Genomic DNA, 10,843 nt, shown 5'->3' on the forward strand with positions numbered 1-10,843 from the left:
AGCCAGACATTAAGCGGTTTTCCAGGGCTTAAAGGGAGTGTCCCCCAAGCAAATTTCACTGTTACGCCATGTTATAGAGCACAGTATACACTGATGAAAATGCATCAGAATTCTGGAGTCATTTCTTCCAAAATGATACTGGCATATAAGCCTTCACCATACTTATTATGTGTTTTATACACTTTCTGAGCCTGATCTAATATAGGGTGTAGCTTGGTGGAAAGAGGCATAGCTTAATGGGAAAGCGGTATGGCTTAAGATGCAACATCATGTGCCACAAACTCACCATTTTTTGGAGAACACTAAGTAAATAGGTGGTGTAAAGTTAGATTAGTGGCGCATGTTAAAACATGTTTAGTCTAAGTTTGTACTGTCTAAATACCAGAAAGCATTAAGAAATCTGTCCCAATATCAGAACAAAGTTTCGGCTAAGTTTTGTATCCTGGGAGGTGTAGTCTTAACATTATATACTATACTATATTACATTATAGGAGCTTCAGAAGGGGTAATGTGTTTCATTAGGGAAAGACTGGTACATGGAATTATTAGACCATCCATGCCCTGCTAAGAATTCTGAGTAATAAATATGCGAATAAAACCTCATTGATGAAAAAGAAGAACTTGCTCTTATCTTTCCCACCAATGAGATCTTATTTGCATATTTATTACCCAGAATTATTAAAGGGGTTGTCCCATCTCAAGGATCCTATCTATACTGCTAGCTTATGTGGATATAAGACTTTTCCTAAATACATTGCTTAAGCAAAACTGCTTTGTTTGGCCTCTGAGATTATTCACTTCATAGTTTACACTTGTTTCCATAACCACGGACCTGGGGATGATCTTATCTCTCCGCCCAGGACAAGTGATGTAACTCACTGTTCTCTGGAGGAGAGGGGGAGCTGAGTGCTCGGAGCAGCTTGTATTTCTAAGCTCTTTATCTCCTGCACTTCCAGTTAACAGTGGGTTAATTGAATTTTGCTGATAAGGGCTGAAACAGGGAGTCCAATATACACAGACCTAAAAGTGAGTATATTGCAAGCTGACTCTTGGTCCTGTAGCATGTAAGTTTGGGATTCTCATCAGCTATCAAATCCAGCTCTGTTACATCATATTGTGCATCTTCCAGTGATACTGTGCTAATTTAGTTATAACCATCCCTCATTACTGACTGCAAACATGTACTGCTATGAAGAGAGATAGCAGAGCAAGTGAACCCCTGCCCACCAATGTACTGAGAAAACCAGTAAGTGAAGAGAGCACACAGCCTGCATGGTGGTGAACAGGTGAGTTGGGAATAGGCGTTTAACAATCCATATATGGTCTAATAAGTCCCTATATCGTATATTCCTACTGCGTGACATCACCCCTTCTGACCTACATTAAGACCTCTCACACAGCCAGTACACTACTCTGCACTATAGAAAGATACCAACTTTAAAACAGCTGGGACTCTTGTAGTTTTATAGGGGTTGTCCTTGCTTGGCTGTTATTTCCAGATTATGCTTTAAAACCATGTATTAATCCATCGGGAGATATCTTCTGAGAAGATGGTGCCAGGAACAAGCTTCTCTTTTCCATCAGTGAAGTTTTATTCCCGTATTCCTTTCCTATTATAGGAGCTTGACAACAAGGGTGCTATCTACAGTCCTATGAAAAAGTTTGGGCACCCCTATTAATCTTAATCATTTTTAGTTCTAAATATTTTGGTATTTGCAACATCCATTTCAGTTTGATATATCTAATAACTGATGGACACAGTAATATTTCAGGATTGAAATTAGGTTTATTGTACTAACAGAAAATGTGCAATATGCATTAAACCAAAATTTGACCGATGCAAAAGTATGGGCACCTCAACAGAAAAGTGACATTAATATTTAGTAGATCCTCCTTTTGCAAAGATAACAGCCTCTAGTCGCTTCCTGTAGCTTTTAATCAGTTCCTGGATCCTGGATAAAGGTATTTTGGACAAACAATTCAAGTTCAGTTAAGTTAGATGGTCGCCGAGCATGGACAGCCCGCTTCAAATCATCCCACAGATGTTCAATGATATTCAGGTCTGGGGACTGGGATAGCCATTCCAGAACATTGTAATTGTTCCTCTGCATGAATGCCTGAGTTGATTTGGAGCAGTGTTTTGGATCATTGTCTTGCTGAAATATCCATCCCCGGCGTAACTTCAACTTCATCACTGATTCTTGAACATTATTCTCAAGAATCTGCTGATACTGAGTGGAATCCATGCGACCCTCAACTTTAACAAGATTCCCGGTGCCGGCATTGGCCACACAGCCCCAAAGCATGATGGAACCTCCACCAAATTTTACAGTGGGTAGCAAGTGTTTTTTTTGGAATGCTGTTTCTTTTTGGACGCCATGCATAACGCCTTTTTTTATAACCAAACAACTCAATCTTTGTTTCCAAAATGAAGTTGGCTTCTCCAAATGTGCTTTTGCATACCTCAGGCAACTCTATTTGTGGCGTACGTGCAGAAACGGCTTCCTTCTCATCACTCTCCCATACAGCTTCTCCTTGTGCAAAGTGCGCTGTATTGTTACCGATGCACAGTGACACCATCTGCAGCAAGATGATGCTGCAGCTCTTTGGAGGTGGTCTGTGGATTGTCCTTGACTGTTCTCACCATTCTTCTTCTCTGCCTTTCTGATATTTTTCTTGGCCTGCCACTTCTGGGCTTAACAAGAACTGTCCCTGTGGTCTTCCATTTCCTTACTATGTTCCTCACAGTGGAAACTGACAGGTTAAATCTCTGAGACAACGTTTTGTATCCTTCCCCTGAACAACTATGTTGAACAATCTTTGTTTTCAGATCATTTGAGAGCGGGCTGTCCATGTTCGGCGACCATCAAACATAACTGAACTTGAATTGTTTTGTAGAAAGAAATGGTCCAAAATACCTTCATCCAGGATCCAGGAACTGATTAAAAGCTACAGGAAGCGACTAGAGGCTGTTATCTTTGCAAAAGGAGGATCTACTAAATATTAATGTCACTTTTCTGTTGAGGTGCCCATATTTTTGCACCAGTCAAATTTTGGTTTAATGCATATTGCGCATTTTCTGTTAGTACAATAAACCTCATTTCAATCCTGAAATATTACTGTGTCCATCAGTTATTAGATATATCAAACTGAAATGGCTGTTGCAAACACCAAAATATTTAGAACTAAAAATGATTAAGATTAATAGGGGTGCCCAAACTTTTTCATAGGACTGTATTTCCAATAACAACCTAGAGAGCTGTCAGTACATTGCTACCCTATTATATATGCTGTAAGTCAGGATGAATGGAAGATATAAGTATGAAAAATAAACCTAATATCTATCTAATATCTGTCTGAATTACAGGTTAGCTACCTATACTTGGCATTAGAGACTCTTCTTTCTGCTAGATAAGTAATTTGCACAGCTTTTCCTGGGTTACGCTAGGTTCACACTAGCATTTGCTTCTCCATTCACAGCACTTTTCTCTCTACATTTTTCGTGCAGAAACCACACGGACCTCATTATAGTCTATGGGGTCCATGGGTTTCCTTAGGTATCTGCTTTTTTATGCGGATTAGGTTGACACCCCTCCCCCCCATCCCGATGGAAACCTGATCACAGATGAACAAAATTAGAAAAAATACAGTATCAAAAACATTTGCAAAATGTTTCAATCTGAAGTGTTTTCTTTGCAAACAAAATAAAAAGAAACTAAAGATAAAGTGTGTGTAACGTCTTATACAGCTGATTTATTATATACATGTGCCAAAGTGATCTTACCAATACTGGACATATGGATTGAAATACTCTTGTGTCTGTCCAGCATTAGTCACCGTGCCCGCGTCTCCAGCCACAAGAGCCACGCAATGTAAGAATTGGCAGTAAATATTAATAGAGAAGAATCAAACTTCTTTATTTAGCCTTTAACCTTTTAATCTCCTTAGCTACGAGTAAAGGTAAAACTAACAAGGAAATATCATTTTGTCAAGAAGACGTGTTATGGCTGAAAGTAGACATTAAAATGGCAATAGGCCTTATCACTAAGTACTGCAAAGTGGAAGTGGAAAGCAGACAAATATCCGACCTTTATACTACATACACATTCTCTTTGCACTTTTTTTTTCAGCTGACGGTACAGATTAGAGTAATGTTGAAAGTGCATATGTATTTAGGGTGGGGGTCAATAGGGTTAGCTGTCATGTTAGCATGTTAGCTGTGATTGCATGAGAGGTGTCTATGAAAACAAATCCCATTTACACGTTGCATTGCCGCATGTACTTCACAATGTTGCATAGACGCCCTATTCTTCGCAGTTTTGTGAACATGCATCCTGCCTGAAAACGATTGCCCAGTCAAGACAACAGAAAACATGGTACCTAACTAGTCAAAGAGAACATTATACTAAACTGAGAATTCAACAAAGAGTGCCATGGCTGTTGGGTTTGAAGAAGTTGCCAAATAAAGTATAGAGTGGAAGAGACTCAAATCTGGAAATAAAGCCCTTGTAGACTCTGGCATGCCCATATTGTACTTGTGCCTTATTACCATATTTCTAAAAATGACTTTTTCAAGGAAATGGAGCATTCCAGTTAAAAAAAAAAAAAGTCCCCTCGGTGTGAAAGTCAGCCTATGTTACAGAAAAACTTACTGATATCATTATTGCAAAGTTATGTGCTCTCCTCCTGAGCATTGACTTCCTCTCAGTTTCTTGCATTTTGAGTGCTCAAGAGGGGAGCAATAAAAAGCTATTGAGTAGCATTACACTACAGACAGGCTTCTTTACGACCTTATTGAAGCCAAAATCAGGGCTGGATGCAAAGAGAAAGGCATAAAAACTATCACATTAGTGAAATAATCTGTAACTAGTTGCCTCCTGGGAAAATATACAGAACATAACACATGTGAAAAGCAATCTGACAAGTCAGAACACCTTTACCTCAAATTAGACGTGCCAATTTGCATCAAGATGGAACACAATTATGCCAGTGTCTAGTCGTAGCAATAATAGTAAACCCGTGCTGGTATTTCAGAAGAGGTCTTGCCAGGGTTCTAAACAGAAAGATCACAATGTTTTCCTGCTGGTTTTACCTCTACCTATACAGCCCAGATCCTACTCGCTTTCCCTGCTGCCTGGCTGTACTGGTCACTCATTGTGAGGCTGTCTGATATCAGGACCCCTAGATCCTTCTCTTCTGCATTTCTGACTAGCACAATACACAGATAAAGGGTTCCTTCTCGCCTACTGCAATATTTTCCATTTGGACCATGTTACCTGAGTGTTATGATGGGGTCCCGCAGGCTTCCATTCTGGTGCACAGCGCCACCTGCAGGTCAATCCGACTCTCACCCTAGGCCTCATGCAGTGAGGCCTCTAGAGACTAAGTCCCATTTCTCCTCTACTGAGCATGCTCGGACTTTTCGGAGCCGCTCAGAAGTTAAGTCCCATTTTGGCCATACTGAGCATGACCGATGAGGTCATGGCCACCACCCTACTGGGCGGGGACTTCCCTTTATATGCGTCGAGTGTGCCGCCGCCCACACTTTGACTGGAAATTTTTTATGACAGAAGTTCAGGGCTAGGTTCCTCTGTTAGGCAGGTTGCCAGTCTAGGCCTCTGTGTTTTATACTTTGGCCCCAATCTGGGCACTGTTAGTAGGACCTGTAATTCTCCTGATCTTTCAGCTCTACACTAGGGCTTGGAGCAGTGGTCTCGGTTCCAGCCCAGTGGCGCTGTCAGCAGGTTTGGTCTCTGGGTTAGCCTGTGCCCTGGCCCTCTATCCCTGTCAGTTTTGAATACTAGGGGTCTGTGAGCCACTGACCTCTGTCTTGTGTTGCTGACCAGGAGTGACATTTAACCCCTGGCAGCCTGCACCTGTGACACCTACTCACAGGTGGGTTTATTCAGTGCAGTTTAACTGGTGAATGTTTATTACCTTGTTGCAGTCTGTTCACACTGAATCACAGACTCAGCTGCCCAGTGCAATTAACTGGTGAATGTTTCGTGGCTGTTCACACTGACTCGTACCAATCCCGACTGTCCAGTGCAGCTAACTGGCAGTCGTGACTAAGGCCTTGTTCAGACAAACGGCTGCCCTCTGGGCCTATGGACCTCGCTTGCAGCTATTAGCTCAGTCTAAAGGGTTCTGCCGTCATTCGCATTATAACTTAAAAATATATATAGGCAGAACCATAACACTGAGTCACACAAAGTATATGTTCCCGGTGTACACCATTATGGAGATCCAGGAAGGCTTCTGCGTCATCATGAGCTTTGCCACCTCTATGGACTTTTTCCAATAGTCCCTGGTAAGTAGGATCTATGCTGCTTGTATGATTACTAGGCATGGCTGTGGAGTCAGAAAAAAAGCTACTAACACCGACCGTGGCTTAAAAATAAATAATAATTTTTAATTATACTATTACATTTTTGGTACTTTCATGGGAGTTCAATCACTATCCTAAGTATTCATTCCCTAGTTTTGGATGTATTGTTAAATGAATAACGCTAGGTTCAGTTTTATTTCAGGTCCGCTTGGGGACCCGAAAAATGGAAACCCTATCCAATTAAAAACTGGTTACCCACAGATCCATAGATTAAAATGGGATCCGCTGGGTTTCTGATGATTTTATACTGAAAGTGGTGAAGAGAAAAGACTTACTTGCAAGACTTTTCTCTCCGTCTATTTTATGCAGAATGGGGGACTGAGTCCCCAAAAGTTACTGTGGACCTAGCATTAGAGGATCTTTCCTGCTTGTGACTGTCTATGGTTGTCAGTTATTTATGAAGGAGTTAGAGCAGGCATTGAACTGTGGATAAATATAAGGCTTAAAGGGATTCTATCATTAGAATCCCGTTTTTAACTAAGCCCACATTGGCATAACCTTAAGAAAGGCTATTCTTCCCCTAACTTTAGAATTCTTCTCTGTGCCGCTGTTCGGTAGATATCCTTGTTCTCGTCGTTATGCTAATGAATCTCCAGATAGAACAGGAGACGTCCCCCGTGCTGCTTGAAAACTCTCCAGCACCACCCTCCATCTTCTTCTCGAGATCACCTCTTCTCCCATGTCACAGTCACATCTTCATTCAAAAACACCGACTACACATGTCCGTTGGCCATTTTCCTGTGTTCTCTCACGTTCAGCTACAGGAAAATGGCCGACTGCTCATGTCCATCAGCTGTTGTCCTGTAGCCGAACATGAGACCACAGGAAAATGGCGGACGGACATGCGTAGTCGGCCTTTTGGATGAAGACATGACGGTGACACGGGAGAAGAGGCGGTCTCAAGAAGAAGAAAGAGGGTGGCGCTGGAGAGTTTTCAAGCATATGTATAGTTATATATAGTGTATGGATAGATAGATAGATAGATATTAGTGTTAGCCTTATTCTGTATTAGTTAGAGCTCAGACGAGCAGGAGTTTTTGTTTTTTTGCCTGAAGTTCAGGCTGTATTTTAGTTTGCTTATTTTTGTACCTGACGTGTTGGTGCATTTTGCTAGTTTTCATATGAACCTCTTTGCACCATTGTGTCCCTGCCTCTGATGGATTGGGTCCGCACCACTGCTGCTACTGAGCTATCTACACATAGAACACAAGATATAATTATTGGGACACATCCTATTACTGCCCCTCCATAGAGGGCACACTATACAAATGCTCATCTATGTAATTTCCACCTAAACCAGCAGCACCCCGTTTATAGTGCTGTATACTACACCTCTCCAGTCCCGGGAACCTCCAGCTCTTATTACATTGCCAAACTGCTCTCCTGAAACTTTATATATCAGAATAAGATAAGACAATGGAATTCCTTATTCCGCGCACGCGCAAACAGACACTCGCTTTCCATTCGCCCAATTTCCTAAGAAAAGCCCACGTGAGCCGCCTCCCTGCCCTTGCTGACGTCACTACAAGCCGGCTTCGCTTTCGTAACTCTGCTCAAGTGGGTTGGGCTCTGTGACTCTCCTTCAGACACGTCCTGCTCAACCTACCCTGCTACACAGACGCTAGCGCCAGAGCTGCCAAACTCTTTACTCGGATTGGATGAACTAAGCACGTTATGGGAGGAGCTTTTCTCTGCGTCACACGTAAAACGTAAGCTGCGTTGCGCGACACCGGTTACTTAGGCTTGGTACAGCGTGTCCTTGGGTGTAGGGTGTTCTGTGCGCGGACCAGAGCGGAACTTGTGAGAGGTCAGTGGCGGCTGTAGGTAAGATGTGGCCGCTTGGAGGCGCCTCTTCTTCACTGCTGGACTTAGTTATTGATTCTTCTAATGGCTAGTTTAGGATTTTAGCCCTGACCTTGGGCTCTGCAGGAGATGCTCCTTCTAATGTCCTCCTGTGTGTGTTATATAGGTCATGTGTGGCCTGTACATTATCAGCCAAGTCTGTGATGTTCTCACTCTCTGTATTAGTTCTGTCTTGTACACGTGATCTGTCTTCCATATGATGCTCTTAGTTATCTGATACTTGAAGATGTTACTAGGGATCCAGTAATCTCTGCTAATCTATATGTGGATTTTCTTAGTGTTGACCTGTGGCTCTTGGAAAGGTCAAATAGGACACCTGGTATGGAGGGATTTCTTCAGGTGTGGGGGATGGGAAGCTGTGCCTGGGGTCTTGGCTAACACTTTGCCTTTGTCCCTTTCAGGATCTAACAATGGGAGACGTTGAAAAAGGAAAGAAGATCTTTGTCCAGAAATGTGCTCAGTGCCACGTCTGCGAGAAGGGAGGCAAGCACAAGACTGGCCCCAACCTCTATGGCCTGTTTGGTCGCAAGACTGGTCAAGCTGAAGGCTTTAGTTACACTGATGCAAACAAAAATAAGGGTAAGTGGCCCTAAGGTTGTAAGACCTCTTTTAGTGGCCAATCCCTCAGTTCACAAAATATCATATTAATCTAAGGCCTCGTTCACACTGTTTAGACTAACTTAGTGTATGTTCCTAGAAAGCTCAAAGTGTGTGTATGGGGGAAGTGTCATTTTTGGGATCTGTGGGATTCTGTGCTTTGTATATTAAAGAGCACTGGCGGCTTTTCATAATGATGAGCTATCTAAACTATAGCTTGTCAATTGGTGGGGATCTGTCATTTGGTCCATGCACACATCAGCTAAACTGGCTTCCTCCTGGCCCAGAAATAAGTGCACAGAGTGAGGCCAAAAGAATCTCTGCTCATTTTCACGTAATGGGTACAAAGCTGTAGTAAACCTCTATGCAGTGGATGGGGCTGCAACTCTGTACCTGTAACTTAAATAGGAGCACGGCTGCTTCTGCTGCCCAGGTCAGCTGATCTGCGTGGGGACTGGGTAACGAACCCCTCCAAATGAATACTGATGAATAGGTCACCAGTAAAAATAAGTGTCCTTTAAATGGGTTGTTCAGTGGTGGAAGAGCTCTTAGTAGATTAAAAAATGTTAAACACTCTATTGGGTATAAATCTTGAAAACTATAGTATTTGGCATAGGTATTGAATTAAACCTTCAAACCTTTATTGGAAAAAAAAAAAAAATATATATATATATATATATATATATATATATATATATATATCTGGTCTGTCAGCAACTTGTATGGATGGAAAATGTCCTTTTATTGGAAAAAGCAGTACCCCACGTATCGGTCCACACTGGGTCCTTTCCCTAGATAGATAGATAGATAGATAGATATGTATATAAAAAAAAAAAAAAATTTATTTTTTTTTCAATAAAGGTTTTAACTCACTATCTATGCCACATGCGATAGATTAAAAAATGTAAATGAACTCTCCAATATCTCCTGAACCTCCCTACCATGTCCTGATGCCTCTTGGTTTGACCTTTGCTCTCTCCTTCCTGGTCCCCCTTTGACACGCTGGAAATTCTGTTCAGCCAAGCACTGCTTGAGGTTGGTCACTGCTGAAGCTAGTGATCAGCTTTTTGGTTATTTCCCTCTGTTGACAGGAGTTGCCTATGGTCTCGCTGAATCTCTAGTTCTGTCTTAAACCATATGCATCAAAAGGATTACCAAGATTAGTAAAAACTTGAATTCCTTCTTTCAAAGAGGTACCACACCTGTACAAAGGTTGTGTGGTATTGCAGCTCAGTGTATATTTTGACCCATGGAAAGGTGACTTCCTAATACTAGACCACCCCTTCAAGTTATGAAACCTATTAATGCTTTTCTTGCCCACAGGCATTACCTGGAATGAGGACACCCTTATGGTATACCTGGAAAACCCCAAAAAGTACATCCCTGGCACAAAGATGATCTTTGCTGGTATCAAGAAGAAGGGAGAGAGAGAAGATCTGATAGCATATCTGAAGCATGCATCCTGCTCTTAACTGCTATATCTGCTGCCTTATTTATTTCAGGGAAGGGTTGCTTGGGATGAGATGCTTTTTAAATTTTATATATATTTTTTTTATTTGTATTGTCCAAGCATATTTTAGATTGTGTCTCATCAGCCAGCGAATGTAAATGTTGGAAAATCGGTGAAATGAATTTGGCTCTCTAGTGTCTTTTCGATCAAAGGCTAACCAGACACACAAACATACTAAAATTGACAATAAAACAATTGTTCTCCCCAAACTCTTGTAGTATTAATGGTCTTTCCTCTCCGTTTAAGAAAAATATATAGGAATAACTTTGCATAAATGGCACTACAGTATCGGACAGCATAAAGAGTGATGTTGGTCCTGTAATCTACATTTATGCAAAAGTGGCAATTTTTGACAAATTTTTGTAAATGATTTTTGTCGGTCCAAAAAAATACAAAAGAACCTAGTTATTAAAATTCCTTTTTGATGATCAATAAAAGATCAGTGGGGTCTGACATCCAGTGATCAGATGCTCAAATTTTCCACA

The 10,843-nt window shown here is 41.5% G+C and overlaps 1 protein-coding gene across 2 annotated transcripts; it reads left to right on the forward strand.

Moving 5' to 3' along the window:
* Nucleotides 1-8,101: 8,101 nt before the first annotated feature.
* CYCS (cytochrome c, somatic) lies at nucleotides 8,102-10,567 on the forward strand. 2 transcript variants are annotated; one of them, XM_075271399.1, is made up of 3 exons: nucleotides 8,102-8,212; nucleotides 8,653-8,830; nucleotides 10,172-10,567. In XM_075271399.1, the coding sequence occupies exons 2-3, from the start codon at nucleotides 8,662-8,664 to the stop codon at nucleotides 10,318-10,320; spliced, it is 318 nt and encodes a 105-aa protein (XP_075127500.1). In that variant the 5' UTR covers nucleotides 8,102-8,212; nucleotides 8,653-8,661; the 3' UTR covers nucleotides 10,321-10,567. The 2 variants fall into 2 exon arrangements, with proteins under 2 accessions (XP_075127500.1, XP_075127501.1); XM_075271400.1 differs by having other exon boundaries at nucleotides 8,120-8,195.
* The last annotated feature ends 276 nt before the right edge of the window (nucleotides 10,568-10,843 follow it).

This window comes from Leptodactylus fuscus, chromosome 4 (assembly GCF_031893055.1).
Source record: "Leptodactylus fuscus isolate aLepFus1 chromosome 4, aLepFus1.hap2, whole genome shotgun sequence".
Classification (NCBI taxonomy): Eukaryota; Metazoa; Chordata; class Amphibia; order Anura; family Leptodactylidae; genus Leptodactylus; species Leptodactylus fuscus.

Bases quoted from the DNA above. Each gene is read 5' to 3' on its own strand.
- CYCS (XM_075271399.1), top strand. From the start codon at position 8,662: ATGGGAGACGTTGAAAAAGGAAAGAAGATCTTTGTCCAGAAATGTGCT. The intron at 8,831-10,171 runs GTAAGTGGCCCT...TCTTGCCCACAG, and splicing joins TGATGCAAACAAAAATAAGG to GCATTACCTGGAATGAGGAC.